This window comes from Platichthys flesus, chromosome 11, assembly GCF_949316205.1.
Source record: "Platichthys flesus chromosome 11, fPlaFle2.1, whole genome shotgun sequence".
Classification (NCBI taxonomy): Eukaryota; Metazoa; Chordata; class Actinopteri; order Pleuronectiformes; family Pleuronectidae; genus Platichthys; species Platichthys flesus.
Window position 1 is genome coordinate 26,315,988 of NC_084955.1, and position 15,976 is coordinate 26,331,963.

At 45.0% G+C, this 15,976-nt stretch overlaps 2 protein-coding genes across 2 annotated transcripts; one reads left to right on the top strand and one right to left on the bottom strand.

Moving 5' to 3' along the window:
• Positions 1 to 7,516: 7,516 nt before the first annotated feature.
• decr1 (2,4-dienoyl CoA reductase 1, mitochondrial) lies at positions 7,517 to 13,929 on the bottom strand. Its single transcript, XM_062398538.1, has 10 exons — positions 13,838 to 13,929; positions 13,450 to 13,655; positions 13,124 to 13,181; positions 12,930 to 13,016; positions 12,698 to 12,845; positions 8,712 to 8,811; positions 8,558 to 8,630; positions 8,339 to 8,485; positions 8,010 to 8,072; positions 7,517 to 7,883 (listed from the first exon to the last, which is right to left on the bottom strand). Exons 1-10 carry the CDS (start codon positions 13,895 to 13,897, stop codon positions 7,824 to 7,826), a joined length of 1,002 nt encoding a protein of 333 aa, XP_062254522.1. The 5' UTR covers positions 13,898 to 13,929; the 3' UTR covers positions 7,517 to 7,823.
• Positions 13,930 to 14,292: 363 nt separating this feature from the next.
• On the top strand, positions 14,293 to 15,901 carry pmvk (phosphomevalonate kinase). The gene is made up of 5 exons (XM_062398545.1): positions 14,293 to 14,562; positions 14,815 to 14,878; positions 14,998 to 15,150; positions 15,246 to 15,375; positions 15,464 to 15,901. The coding sequence occupies exons 1-5, from the start codon at positions 14,468 to 14,470 to the stop codon at positions 15,628 to 15,630; spliced, it is 609 nt and encodes a 202-aa protein (XP_062254529.1). The 5' UTR covers positions 14,293 to 14,467; the 3' UTR covers positions 15,631 to 15,901.
• Positions 15,902 to 15,976: the final 75 nt, after the last annotated feature.

A 15,976-nucleotide genomic window follows, 5' to 3' on the forward strand; every position in this document is an offset into this window, starting at 1 on the left:
GCTCTGCTGGTTCTGGCTGCTCTGGTCCTGCTGCTGCTGATCCTGCTGCTGATAGCACTGGTGAGCACACACACACACACACACACACACACACACACACACACACACACACACACACAAACACACATTTATGTGGAAATGAATATGTTGAACAATCTCGTGCTCTACACAGGAAGTGTTTATTTCCTCTGGGAGTGTCAACAGGAACTGAAGGTATGAAGATGATATGATGATAACACTCTGATGACGACTAAGAGCCTGAAGTCGCACTGATCTTTAAAAACATGTTTTTAAAAACGTATCTTGTACAAAACTGCAGTCGACCTAAGAAAGTGGTCATGAACTAAAAACATGCCCATGTGTCCTGGACTTCCTGGTGGATCTACGTTCCCCATGGTCACGAGCTCAGAGTCGGGGGAGGAGCTCGGAGGAGAGCCGCTGCTCCTTCACGTCAAAAGACGACCACCGAGCGGGAACAGCTGAGCAGGAGCAGTGGGAACAGCCGAGGATCAGTGGTGGAGTTCTCCCTCCCCCAGGCTTCTTAGCAGCCCCCCCCGGCTGGGCCTCCAGCTGGCGGAGGAGGAGGAATCGTTCTTTCTTTCTGATTGTGTTCTTTGCATGAGAAAATGACAACAACGCAAAGTCTTGAAACACTTTGTCCTGGTCGACGTCCGACCAGAGATGATCTGACCAATGAGAGTTCGTCTTGTCTGACCAATGAGAGTTCGTCTTGTCTGACCAATGAGAGTTCGTCTTGTCTGACCAATGAGAGTTCGTCTTGTCTGACCAATGAGAGTTTGTCTTGTCTGACCAATGAGAGTTCGTCTTGTCTGACCAATGAGAGTTCGTCTTGTCTGACCAATGAGAGTTCGTCTTGTCTGACCAATGAGAGTTCGTCTTGTCATCGATTGAACAACCTTGATGTTTCTCCTCCACAGCTGGTGTGGTACTGCTGCTGCAGGGGGCGCCAGAGGGGCTCGGAGCACCTCGATGACGTCCCTCTGTACACCACCCACAGTCGCTTCGAGGGCAACAACGGGCGACAATACGTGAGTTCACACAACGACAGTGATGTGTGTTCATTATCAATATTCATAACCAACATGTCATCTTAGTTATTTGTTGATAGCATCATCTTTACTATTGATTAATATTTTATCAATGAAAATAATATGCCATTAATGCTACATATGGTTTTATTAACATTTGTTAATATACTGTTTATATCATTTATATTCTGCTTGATTGCTTAAAGAAATAATTAAACACCTGCTCTTTGTGTTAAAGGTCGTGTAGAATATGAGGATTCATAACCACTTATGAATATAAACACATACACATGTATATATATATATATTTATACACACACAGAATGTGCTCCTCTCAGAGTTCGATCACGTGTTGTTTGTATGTTAGTGAGTCACAGAATTCACTCATGGAGTCATAAGGGTAGCGCCCACGTAACCATGACAACAGGGTTATTGTTATTGAGTGATTGATGGAGAGCAGAAGTTTACCTTCAGTCGAGCTCACTGTACAAACTGTACTGTACAACTTAGTGAGTCAATACAGTCGGTTATAGTCAGGTTGTGTCTTTCTTATTCAGGTCTAACACACATCAGACTCTCATCTGTATCTGTATCAATAGGAATCATATCCATGATAAACTAATTTATCACAACAACCTTAACATGTTACTAACGTTTACTATCATCGGAGTCTTATCTAACGCTGAGTTGAATAATATTCCCTGTTTATTAATATTATTAATTTAATATTTAACTGAATATTATACTTTATTATTTACTTTCTTAGTAACAAGTACTTCAGTATTAGTCATTAACATTTCTAATATTCTAGTCATGTAATGAACATCTAATATACAATATACAACAATAATAAATAATGAACATCTAATATACACTACATTGAACAATAATCTTTATAACATGTGTGATCAGTAAATATACTATAATTAATGTTCCTTCTTGATTATTATGAGAATGACACACCTTAATATTGCATGTTTAATATCTAGCTGATGTGTGCCCGTCCTTAACGAGCAGAGTTTTGGAACCAAAGCCTCGTGGGAAATCTTGCTCGTAACGAGAAGATGAATTTCAGTTCAGATCAGAGGTTCATCCCATAATTTATCTTTTTTTCAGCAAGAGCTGGAGAAGCCTATGAAGAGCCGAACCGGGACGTACACGGTGAACCAATAAGGACACTTTATGATCCATGATCCATAATCCAAAACAATTACATAAAACACACTTTTTAAAAGATTCAAAAACTTCTGCTTTAAATTCTTGTCTCTAAAATGTTGTGGAGTTCGATTAAACAAAACTAACCTTAAATAATAAAGACAAATTCTAATCATTAACATTCTAATGTGTGTTTTGATTCAGAACAGTTTTGCTTGTTTTATTTCGTACTTCTTGAAAACTTGAAAAATGTCAAATTGATGAATGTTTATCATCTTATTATATCATTTTTATTTAAGACATTGTCACGACTGATTTGTCAACATTTTAATTTAATTTTTGTTTATTCTCAATTGACTTTGAGCTTGACATAAATTTGTTGATGTGAGTATTATTGTGTTTATTGTGTTCTTCATTGTTTAATTCAATTGTACAACATGTCTCTTCACATCTTCACCATCAGGAACTCTTCAGTTCCTCTGCTCCTTCATCTCCATCCAGTTCTTCTCATGTAGTGAATCCTGTTGTTGTGTTGATGTGTTCAGTTCCATCAGCATCTCTCTCTATACATATATATATATATATATATATTAAATCATTCAAATAATTACACATGTAATTCATTGAAATAATTCTTTGATCACAGACTGTTCTATTTTAACTATGATTAGGTGATGTTCGGGGGGCGCCCTTAGCTCAGTTGGTAGGGCGTCCCCCCCATGGGCCTAGGCCAGCAGCGGACCCGGGTTCGATTCCAGCCCGCGGTCGTTTCTGCATGTCACTCCCCTCTCTGCCCCATTTCAACTCTGTCTCTCTCTGCACTATCAATAAAAGCATAAAAATGCCAAAAAATAATTCTTTAAAGAGGTGATGTTCATTTCCCATTTGTTGGCTCAAATAATTACATGATGTATATTTTAAAAACGTGTATATGAACACATTTTATATTTATCCTCTTCGTGCCAACATTACATTTTCCCATTGTAATTTGGTGTCTCACATATATGAAACACATTACTCCAGGAGTAGTTTCTGCTCCGTCACACAGAGGACGGGGTGTGTGGAGGTGGAGCAGCTGAGGGCTCGATATGAGGTGATGGAGCTGATATGGACATCAAGAGACTGGGCTGGGTTCTGCTGTGTTGACTCCTCATCCCAGTGATTCACCAGCAAACTCCTTTAACCCTGACTTTCATGTTTGTTTTACTGAGTTGAATCATTTTGTTCAGGGTTCTGTTCACTATGGTTGATATTCATCAATCTCATTTTTATATATTTTATACATTACATGATATAAACTCTTGAGATCTTGTTATTTACGTGATGATTCCTTTTAGTAGAAGTTGAGATTTAACATGTAGCGACTGGAGATAATCGAATCATCTGAAATGTGCATAAAATCTGTAACACGTTAAACATCACATTAAACCGTCAGTAACACGTTAAACATCACGTTAAACCATCAGTAACACGTTAAACATCATGTTAAACCGTCAGTAACACGTTAAACATCACGTTAAACCATCAGTAACACGTTAAACATCAGGTTAAACATCAGTAACATGTTAAACATCAGTTGTCAAAGGAACCTTATCGGTGTTTTCACTCGGGGCTCGGCCGTGTTGACTTTTACTTTTAATCACAGACCTGAGCTCACGCCCACGGGTTCACGAGGCGCCAGTGGAAACGAGGCTGAAAATCATTTGGAAAGTGTGAAAAGCAGCTGAACATGGAAAGCTTCAGGAGAATCTCTGATTTGATCTCAACAGACGTCAGGGGTTCAGCTCCACGTTCTTCACAGATTTCACTCTGAACTAATTCTGTTCATGACCAAACGTAGTTCAGTGCTTTAAAGATAAAACTACAGATACAACACAACTTATCATTACTCCAAAGAAATCAAATAAATCAGTAAATACAAAAGTTAAATATGATAAAAAACAATTCTTAGTATAGTAAAGTAAAACCATATATTTCATATACAACAGCAACTGAAAAGCTCTTTGCTGATTCAAATATAGAATAAAAATAAGGAATTAAAAACACTGAAGACAAAAACCAACCCATTTCTTTTTTTCTTAATGACAAACCTTTGAAATAAAACAAATATTTGATGAAATTACTTTAATGACGCAAACAGTGAAACATCGACAGAACAACACGGCTGGTTTCTATGGACTCACTGGGTTTGGCTGTTCCTAGTAATTTATTAATGATTTATTAATGTTTTTTTTATGTTTTAGTTCCCGTCAGCATGATTCACTCCCCCCCCCCCCCCTCCCCCCTACAAGCTTCTGGATGGAGCCATCGCCCAGTTCACAAAGGTCAAAGGTCACTCGTTACAAGAAAGAACGTCACAGCAGAAAGACATGAACATAACTTTAGACTTTCTGACATGAGATATGAAGAGTCCTGCTGTCTGTCTCTAAAGACTTGGCGTGGAGACCTCTGTCTCTAGAGTCCTGCTGTCTGTCCCTAAAGACTTGGCGTGGAGACCTCTGTCTCTAGAGTCCTGCTGTCTGTCCCTAAAGACTTGGCGTGGAGACCTCTGTCTCTCAGAGTCCTGCTGTCTGTCCCTAAAGACTTGGTGTGGAGACCTCTGTCTCTAGAGTCCTGCTGTCTGTCTCTAAAGACTTGGCGTGGAGACCTCTGTCTCTAGAGTCCTGCTGTCTGTCCCTAAAGACTTGGTGTGGAGACCTCTGTCTCTAGAGTCCTGCTGTCTGTCCCTAAAGACTTGGCGTGGAGACCTCTGTCTCTAGAGTCCTGCTGTCTGTCCCTAAAGACTTGGCGTGGAGACCTCTGTCTCTAGAGTCCTGCTGTCTGTCCCTAAAGACTTGGTGTGGAGACCTCTGTCTCTAGAGTCCTGCTGTCTGTCTCTAAAGACTTGGTGTGGAGACCTCTGTCTCTCAGAGTCCTGCTGTCTGTCCCTAAAGACTTGGCGTGGAGACCTCTGTCTCTAGAGTCCTGCTGTCTGTCCCTAAAGACTTGGTGTGGAGACCTCTGTCTCTAGAGTCCTGCTGTCTGTCTCTAAAGACTTGGCGTGGAGACCTCTGTCTCTCAGAGTCCTGCTGTCTGTCTCTAAAGACTTGGCGTGGAGACCTCTGTCTCTAGAGTCCTGCTGTCTGTCTCTAAAGACTTGGCGTGGAGACCTCTGTCTCTAGAGTCCTGCTGTCTGTCTCTAAAGACTTGGCGTGGAGACCTCTGTCTCTAGAGTCTTTGTTTATGATGGATTTTAAGACTTTGAGTTCTCAGGGTGTGGAAGATGAAGGACCAGGTCAAAGTGCCTCCTGGTTACTGCAGGAGCCCGTTTGGACGCCCCCTGCTGGGAAGGGTCAGTGAAGCGAAGTAGAAATACTTTGTTACTGTACTAAAGTATCTGTACTTTACTTGAGTATTTATTTCCCTGATGACTTTTTACTTTTACTCGTTACATTTGAAAACAAATTTCTGTACTTTCTACTTCGTATATTCTCAAAACTGTTTCGTTACTCGAGCAGCGAAGGTTCACACGTCGCTCTCTCTCTCTCTCTCTCTCTCTCTCTCTCTCTCTCTCTCTCTCTCTCTCTCTCTCTCTCTCTCTCTCTCTCTCTCTCTCTCTCACTTGCGTATGGACCAAATAGAAGAGCGTTTGACAGAAGAGATCTGAAAGTATGACCACTTGTTTAACCCGTCACTGACGGAATACGAGGACGCGCAGATGGCCTTCAGCTCCTGGAAGAGGATCTCGGCTAACGACGGTTTGAAGGTCGACGAGTGTACGAAGCTGTGGAGGAAGATCAGGGACCAATCTGTCCTCCACAAAAGACTAAGAGGAGCAGCAGAGCGATGTAAATAAACACACAACCACACACAAAGAAGACGCATCTAAGGTCGTCTTCGACAGAAAACGTTACTCCACCTAGTGTTCTGGAGGTGAATTGCTTTGCAGCACGCTCAACCATTAAAGAACCATGAATTAAAACGAGTCCGTCGGCACGACTCCTGAAAAGCTGCAGAACGATGCGCCGGCCTTCAGCCTCCGGAGGTCGAGCGGTGGAGCAGGCGTCTGTTAGTGATCCTAGGCAGACGCAAGAGGCACTTGTTTATTCTGTTGTCCCCAGAAGTTCACTGGTCCAATACCAGTCCGTTTTTTATTTTGGTACTTGTACTTATACTTTTTATACTTAAGTACATTTAATATGAGCTACTTTAGGACTTTTACTCAAGTGTGGCTTTCAAGTACTTTACACCCCGCTGGGCGTCGCAGTGGAGAACTCACAGGACACATCGATGAAACATCTTCTTCTCAGATGTATATTTGTGGCCAAAGTGTCTGAGTTTACTAAACTGTTTGTATTTGGCGAGTTTGTGGCTGAGGTTTCCTTAGAAAGTTGAGGACAATAACTCAAGAGTCTGAGTCGCTCCACACGAGCATGAAGGAATGAGAGAGCTGTGAATCCCTGTCCCCAGCTGGAGGCCGCGGAGACGAGGAGGCGTCCACCTGGAAGACGGATCGATGTCTCCTGTGTCTCAGTGGGACCAGAAGGTCACAAAGTCCACAGAGGAGGTCCTCCATGGTTCAGTATCCAGGTGAATCTGTTTCTGCAGGAGAAGAATATCAAACTCCTTCAGTTCTACGCCCCGTCACCGTACAGCCTCAAGAGCAGTAACACACATCTGTATTAACGTCATCTCAACAAGCGACAACGCTACGTTAACATTACAGGAGCTTAACAATGTTACATAACGTTAGGTAACTAAAGTAACACTTTAATAACAGTAGACAACAACCATTCATTACTGCTGGTATCTTGCCTGGAGGCTAATTCATTAGCTGTCTGCTTAGCTCCGGTACAGAGACACCAATATATGCTAATCACTGCTAACACCTAAAATACAGCCGAACAACAAACCATATTAATAAGATAAGAAGTCCCTTATTAAAATTATAATCATCCGATATGTGAGTGAAAACTTCTCCACAGACTCGGGCCTGTCTGGGAAGAGGATTAGCCTGTTAGCTCAGGTGAAGCCGAGCTAACAGGCTAACAGCCCTAGGGACGAGCTAACGGGTCGGGGGTCACCCGGGGTCGGGGGTCACCCAGGGTCGGGGTCAGAGACACAGTGATGTCCATGTCCAGGGGAGTTTCTCCTGCCGACAGGAAACGAAAACCTCGGAGGACAGAGACTCTGTGGAGACACATGTCCATAAAGACACATCTCTACGGAGAAGTCTATACAAACACCGTCTCCATGGGGACACTTCTATAACCCTAGCCCGGTTATAGTTGTACGATAAAAACATGCAGTTTAAATAAATCAGAGACGATAAATAAAAGTTTCTATTGAATTTTATTGTGTTAAATTCTCAGTTGAACATGTAAAGGAGGAAACTTCATTTCTCATCTGTAACCAACTAATCCAACCATAACTGACCTCCTCCCGTCACTCACCATCACCGTGAAGACAAAATTAAACATGTGATGTTGGAAATTCACTGTTTGAAAACTGTGCATGTGCAGAAAGTCACATGGCATCATAGAGTCACATGACATCAGAGTCACATGACATCAGAGAGTCAGCTGATCCGTTCATCGCTGTGAAGTGTCCATGGTACCAAGGCAGAGGTCGGAGGGGGCACTAGGATCCTTTAGTTCCTCGAATCAGTTTCTCCATCATCGTCCACTGATCTGGAGTCACCTGAAATAAAAACATTAAAAACATGAGGACGTTAACCTAACAACCAATTAACTGTTCATTTCACGTCTGTCAATCATCTGATGTTCGGTTTCAACAAAGTGAGACTTGGATCAGACGGAGACTCACCCTGCGGAGCTCGTTGAACTCTCCGGCCATCGACACGTACTCTCCTCCATCGAGCCGGATCACCTGACCACACAACACCACACACACACACACACACACACACACACACACGCACACACACACACACACACACACACACACACAGACACACACACAAACACATGCACATCAGCTCCATCCAGATGTTGGACCAGAGTCAAACAAACTGGTCTAAGATGAGTCTGAGCTCTGGTCTCTGAGTTAAACCCAGACAGAAACCAGTCTGAATCTAAAGCTTGACCTAAAACTGGTTTAAGATTCTGAAGAGGGTGAACCCAGAGTGAACTCACAGCTCCAGACATCCAGGTGGCGTACTCGCTGCTCATGTACGCGGCCAGGTTTGCGATCTCTGCTGGTTTCCCAAGGCGACCCGTCGGGATCCGGCCTATCATGGCCTTCTCGAACGCTCCAGTCGGATCCAGTCGACTGAACGCGCCCTGAACACAACAACAAATAATTCAGAGGCTACAACACAAACCTGGAAACAAAAACATCAAACTCATAAGTACCTTGGTTCTGATTGGTCCAGGCTGGATGATGTTAAACCTGTGGCCATAGCGCCCCCACTCTGCAGCTAGAGACCTGACACACACACACAATCATTAAGGTTGGATACCCTCGCTTCCTGTTTGGAGCTGTGTAGAGGTGAAAGGTCACACTGACTTGAAGAGTGCCTCGACTCCGGCCTTCGCCGACGCACTCGGGACCACGAATCCAGAACCAGACTCCGCATAGATCGTGGTGATGGCCAGGAAGGAAGCACCTGGACAACAAGAGATACAACGGCTCAACTTTCTGACTCTGGATCAGTCTCTAACCTCTTTCTGACTCTGGATCAGTCTCTGACCTCTTTCTGACTCTGGATCAGCTTTTAACCTCTTTCTGACTCTGGATCAGCCTCTGACCTCTTTCTGCCTATGGATCAGTCTCTGACCTCTTTCAGACTCTGGATCAGTCTCTGTCCTCTTTCTGACTCTGGATCAGCTTTTAACCTCTTTCTGACTCTGGATCAGTCTCTTTCCTCTTTCTGACTCTGGATCAGTCTCTGACCTCTTTCTGACTCTGGATCAGCCGAGAACCGTTTTAACTCCGGATCAGCCTCTAACCTCTTTCTGACTCTAGATCAGCCGAGAACCGTTTTAACTCCGGATCAGTCTCAGACCTCTTTCTGACTCTGGATCAGTCTCAGACCTCTTTCTGACTCTGGATTAGTCTCTGACCTCTTTCTGACTCTGGATCAGTCTCTGACCTCTTTCTGACTCTGGATCAGCTTTTAACCTCTTTCTGACTCTGGATCAGCCTCTGACCTCTTTCTGACTATGGATCAGTCTCTGACCTCTTTCTGACTCTGAATCAGTCTCTTTCCTCTTTCTGACTCTGAATCAGTCTCTGTCCTCTTTCTGACTCTGGATCAGTCTCTGACCTCTTTCTGACTCTGGATCAGTCTCTGACCTCTTTCTGACTCTGGATCAGTCTCTGACCTTTCTGACTCTGGATCAGTCTCTGTCCTCTTTCTGACTCTGGATCAGTCTCAGACCTCTTTCTGACTCTGGATCAGTCTCAGACCTCTTTCTGACTCTGGATCAGTCTCTGACCTTTTTCTGACTCTGGATCAGTCTCAGACCTCTTTCTGACTCTGGATCAGTCTGACCTTTTTCTGACTCTGGATCAGTCTCTGACCTTTTTCTGACTCTGAATCAGTCTCTGACCTTTCTGACTCTGGATCAGTCTCAGACCTCTTTCTGACTCTGGATCAGTCTCTGACCTCTTTCTGACTCTGGATCAGTCTCAGACCTCTTTCTGACTCTGGATCAGTCTCTGACCTCTTTCTGACTCTGGATCAGTCTCAGACCTCTTTCTGACTCTGGATCAGTCTCAGACCTCTTTCTGACTCTGGATCAGTCTCAGACCTCTTTCTGACTCTGGATCAGTCTCTGACCTTTTTCTGACTCTGGATCAGTCTCAGACCTCTTTCTGACTCTGGATTAGTCTCTGACCTCTTTCTGACTCTGGATCAGTCTCTGACCTCTTTCTGACTCTGGATCAGCTTTTAACCTCTTTCTGACTCTGGATCAGTCTCAGACCTCTTTCTGACTCTGGATCAGTCTCTGACCTCTTTCTGACTCTGGATCAGTCTCTGACCTTTCTGACTCTGGATCAGTCTCTGTCCTCTTTCTGACTCTGGATCAGTCTCAGACCTCTTTCTGACTCTGGATCAGTCTCAGACCTCTTTCTGACTCTGGATCAGTCTCAGACCTCTTTCTGACTCTGGATCAGTCTCAGACCTCTTTCTGACTCTGGATCAGTCTCAGACCTCTTTCTGACTCTGGATCAGTCTCAGACCTCTTTCTGACTCTGGATCAGTCTCTGACCTCTTTCTGACTCTGGATCAGTCTCTGACCTTTTTCTGACTCTGGATCAGTCTCTGACCTTTTTCTGACTCTGGATCAGTCTCTGACCTTTTTCTGACTCTGAATCAGTCTCTGACCTTTTTCTGACTCTGGATCAGTCTCAGACTTCTTTCTGACTCTGGATCAGTCTCTGACCTTTTTCTGACTCTGGATCAGTCTCTGACCTTTTTCTGACTCTGGATCAGTCTCTTTCCTCTTTCTGACTCTGGATCAGTCTCTGTCCTCTTTCTGACTCTGGATCAGTCTCAGACCTCTTTCTGACTCTGGATCAGTCTCTGACATTTTTCTGACTCTGGATCAGCCTCTAACCTCTTTCTGACTCTGGATCAGTCTCTGGCCTCTTTCTGACTCTAGATCAGCCGAGAACCGTTTTAACTCCGGATCAGTCTCAGACCTCTTTCTGACTCTGGATCAGTCTCAGACCTCTTTCTGACTCTGGATTAGTCTCTGACCTCTTTCTGACTCTGGATCAGTCTCTGACCTCTTTCTGACTCTGGATCAGCTTTTAACCTCTTTCTGACTCTGGATCAGCCTCTGACCTCTTTCTGACTATGGATCAGTCTCTGACCTCTTTCTGACTCTGAATCAGTCTCTTTCCTCTTTCTGACTCTGAATCAGTCTCTGTCCTCTTTCTGACTCTGGATCAGTCTCTGACCTCTTTCTGACTCTGGATCAGTCTCTGACCTCTTTCTGACTCTGGATCAGTCTCTGACCTTTCTGACTCTGGATCAGTCTCTGTCCTCTTTCTGACTCTGGATCAGTCTCAGACCTCTTTCTGACTCTGGATCAGTCTCTGACCTTTTTCTGACTCTGGATCAGTCTCTGACCTTTTTCTGACTCTGAATCAGTCTCTGACCTTTCTGACTCTGGATCAGTCTCTGTCCTCTTTCTGACTCTGGATCAGTCTCTGTCCTCTTTCTGACTCTGGATCAGTCTCAGACCTCTTTCTGACTCTGGATCAGTCTCAGACCTCTTTCTGACTCTGGATCAGTCTCAGACCTCTTTCTGACTCTGGATCAGTCTCAGACCTCTTTCTGACTCTGGATCAGTCTCAGACCTCTTTCTGACTCTGGATCAGTCTCTGACCTTTTTCTGACACTGGATCAGTCTCTGACCTCTTTCTGACTCTAGATCAGCCGAGAACCGTTTTAACTCCGGATCAGTCTCAGACCTCTTTCTGACTCTGGATCAGTCTCAGACCTCTTTCTGACTCTGGATTAGTCTCTGACCTCTTTCTGACTCTGGATCAGTCTCTGACCTCTTTCTGACTCTGGATCAGCTTTTAACCTCTTTCTGACTCTGGATCAGTCTCAGACCTCTTTCTGACTCTGGATCAGTCTCTGACCTCTTTCTGACTCTGGATCAGTCTCTGACCTTTCTGACTCTGGATCAGTCTCTGTCCTCTTTCTGACTCTGGATCAGTCTCAGACCTCTTTCTGACTCTGGATCAGTCTCAGACCTCTTTCTGACTCTGGATCAGTCTCAGACCTCTTTCTGACTCTGGATCAGTCTCAGACCTCTTTCTGACTCTGGATCAGTCTCTGACCTCTTTCTGACTCTGGATCAGTCTCAGACCTCTTTCTGACTCTGGATCAGTCTCAGACCTCTTTCTGACTCTGGATCAGTCTCAGACCTCTTTCTGACTCTGGATCAGTCTCTGACCTCTTTCTGACTCTGGATCAGTCTCTGACCTTTTTCTGACTCTGGATCAGTCTCTGACCTTTTTCTGACTCTGGATCAGTCTCTGACCTTTTTCTGACTCTGAATCAGTCTCTGACCTTTTTCTGACTCTGAATCAGTCTCAGACCTCTTTCTGACTCTGGATCAGTCTCTGACCTTTTTCTGACTCTGGATCAGTCTCTGACCTTTTTCTGACTCTGAATCAGTCTCTGACCTTTCTGACTCTGGATCAGTCTCTTTCCTCTTTCTGACTCTGGATCAGTCTCTGTCCTCTTTCTGACTCTGGATCAGTCTCAGACCTCTTTCTGACTCTGGATCAGTCTCTGACCTTTTTCTGACTCTGGATCAGTCTCAGACCTCTTTCTGACTCTGGATCAGTCTCTGACCTTTTTCTGACTCTGGATCAGTCTCTGACCTTTCTGACTCTGGATCAGTCTCTTTCCTCTTTCTGACTCTGGATCAGTCTCTGTCCTCTTTCTGACTCTGGATCAGTCTCAGACCTCTTTCTGACTCTGGATCAGTCTCTGACATTTTTCTGACTCTGGATCAGTCTCTGACCTTTCTGACTCTGGATCAGTCTCTTTCCTAGCTCCAGAGTCACATATGCCGTCCCATTCAGGACGATGTCTGTGATGCTCTTCCAGCCGTTGGGTGAGAGACGCTCTGATGGACACACAAAGTTTCCTGCTGCATTGTTGATGATCACCTGAACCAATCAGGGTACAGAGGTTAGGTCAGAGTTCATGACATCACAGTTACATGTGTGTGTGTGTGTGTGTGTGTGTGTTACATCAGGAAGTCCTGTTAGACTCTCCATCTGGTCGACACAACGAGAGACTGCCTGAGGATCTCTGACGTCACACTGAACCACATGGACCTGGAGGAGGGGGGGGGTTCGGACCAGATTAGACAGGTGCAGTTCAAACCAGTTCAGACCAGTTCAGACCACTCAAGCCCCTTCTGTGTCAGGTTCTGGTGGGTCACCTTGTTTCCAGTCTGGCTGCTGATCTCGTCGGCCGTCTTCTGCAGAACATCCAACTTCCTGAACAACAAACACAATCGTGACGTCAGGATTTAACAATTCATAGAAATGTAAATAAAACCATAATGATTTGTTCTATGTGATAAGACGTGAAACATTCTGCTGGTCGTCGTGAAACACTTGCTGAGCCCGACCCTCATCACAAGTTATTAGAGCTGAACTCACTAAGTTCATTGCTCTTTAAAAGGGTGAACTTGCAAGATATTTTCTTTAATATCATCATTACATCAGTGGTCAACTAGGGTAAGGTTAGACCGTGACCTCTGACCTGCTGGCGATGACGCACTGAGCTCCCAGCTGGGACAGCGTGGTGGTCATCGCACGGCCGAGTCCTGTCCCGCCTCCTGTGATGAACGCCACTCTGTTGCTGAAGCTTCCTGTCGGCAACATGACGCCTTCGGCTGCAGGGAAGAACCCGGACTGGGAACCAGACTGGGAATCGGACTGGAGAACCGCCGACCGGTGGAACCATACCTGGAACAGACAGAGCTTCACTCACTGAACTTCTACAGGTCCATGAGAATCAGAGGAACTAAGAAATGACTGACACACACACACACACACACACACACACACACACACACACACACACACACACACACACACACACACACACACACACACACACACACACACACACACACACACACACACACCTTGTTAATTGAAAGTTTCTTCGATCTCAACAAACTTGCTCGACTGACAAGCGCCGCCATTTTGTCTCAGCTGACGACCTCTGACCTGGACCCTACCAACATGGTGGCCGGGGTGGGGGGAGGAAGATAAAAAGTAATAAAGTAACGTCATGCGTGAAAAACTTCAATAAAACCTCAGCGGTAAGATGAAACGGAGTGAAACAGAATGAATCAGGAAATACAAGTTGATAGATTTAACCTTGTTAACAATCTTTCACCGCATGATGGCGCTGTTACTGGGAAATGTCTGCCTCCCGCCACTGAGCAACAGTGGTTCAGTCCAGAATGTGACGTAGATCACGTGATACCGTAAAACATGTAGTAATCCCTCCTGTAGAAAAAAAGACACCTTTATTTTCTCATTGCTCATCGCAAACAGACTTCACACGTTACGTCATCTGTAGTCAATCCAGTCTTGTTATCGATTATTTGCCCAGCGAGCGTCGCGAGAAGCCAGATGGTACTTTTATTTTGAAAGGTTCTTGTCTTCTTGGACAGTTACGGTACCGGTGTGGTCCGACAGCACGCGCTGTGGACCACCACCAGCTGATTGAACAGCCGCGGGATTCGATCTGTGATTACTGGCGACAGATGGAGGAACGAGTCTTCGAACCCAAACTGGTTCTGGTCTTCAGCGGGAAACGGAAGTCCGGAAAAGATTATGTGACGGACCTGATAAAGGGGCGGTTAGTCATTCCGGTTTGTTTTATTTACGTTGAGCAATGACTGATTAGTGATCGATAACTAGGAAGAGACTCTCACTGACGTGTAATCACGAGGTTGGTGGTTCGATCCCGGTCTCTTCCATTGTATTAAAGACCTGAGGTCTGTTCTATCTCTGGTTCAGGACCAGGTCTGGTTCAGGAGAGATAGAACAGATCTCAGGTCCTATGAATCATCACGTGATGACGGTAGTCGCTGTGATTGGGTGTCTGCAGGTTGGGGTCGGACACGTGCTGCGTCCTGCGTCTGTCCGGACCTCTCAAACAACAGTATGCTGAGGTGAGATCTGCACCGCACACACACACACATACACACACATACACACAGACAGACAGACAGAGAGACACACACAGACAGACACACACACACACTGACAGCATGATGCTGCTGTGCTGCAGGAGCACGGACTGGATCTGGACCAGCTGCTGGGCCCTGGTCCTTATAAGGAGCGGTTCCGGGCCGATATGATTGGCTGGGGAGAAACTCGACGACGGCGTGACCCTGGATTCTTCTGTCGCCTAGCAACCAGAGGAGCATGGCAACCAGTCTGGGTACTTGTGTATCCAAGCAACTCAAAATGACCAGTGGCCTCACAAGCTTCTCTGATTGGACGGGTGGTGAGTGATGCTCTGCTCTGATTGGTCAGGTGGTGAGTGATGCGCGGCGCCTGTCAGACCTTCAGTGGTTCCTCTCAGAGTTTCCTCAACAAACTCGAAGTGTCAGAGTTCAAAGTTCAGAGGACACCAGGAAGAAGAGGGGGTGGAGCTTCACTGCAGGTGAGACATGTCTCTCTGTGTGTGGGGGGGGGGGAGAGAGACTTGGACTGATTCCTTACCTGTCTGTCTCCACCTGTCTCTCCTTCAGATGTTGATGACGCAGAGTCAGAGTGTGGGTTGGACAGTGGCATTGAATTTGATTGGATAATCAGCAATGAGGCCGACGCCCCCTCATTAGATGAGCAGCTGCAGCCAATCCTGAGGCTGGCTGAGGAAGCCGCTTCGTCAGCAATCACTGCCAATCACTGCACCTGACCAGACCCCAGCAGGTTTCCTGCGAGGAGCACGGTCACGGAGTCGTGGTCACGTGACACTTTATGATGTGAACCTGCTCCGGGCGTAGTTTGATGTAAAAACTGTCAAGTCAGCTGGTTCTCACAAACACACACACAAAGCCGTAAGTGTGATACAATAAAATGTTTTCAAAGGAAAAAGTATTTTCATTTTTTATTCCATTATGTTTTAATGCAGAAATTAAATGTAAGTGCAACTTTTCCTGTGATTTATTAAACTGATGAGAACCTGATGCTGAACATGACCTTTATTACTATCATGAAATATAAATTGAATTATGATATAAAGCTTTAACATTTAAACTAAA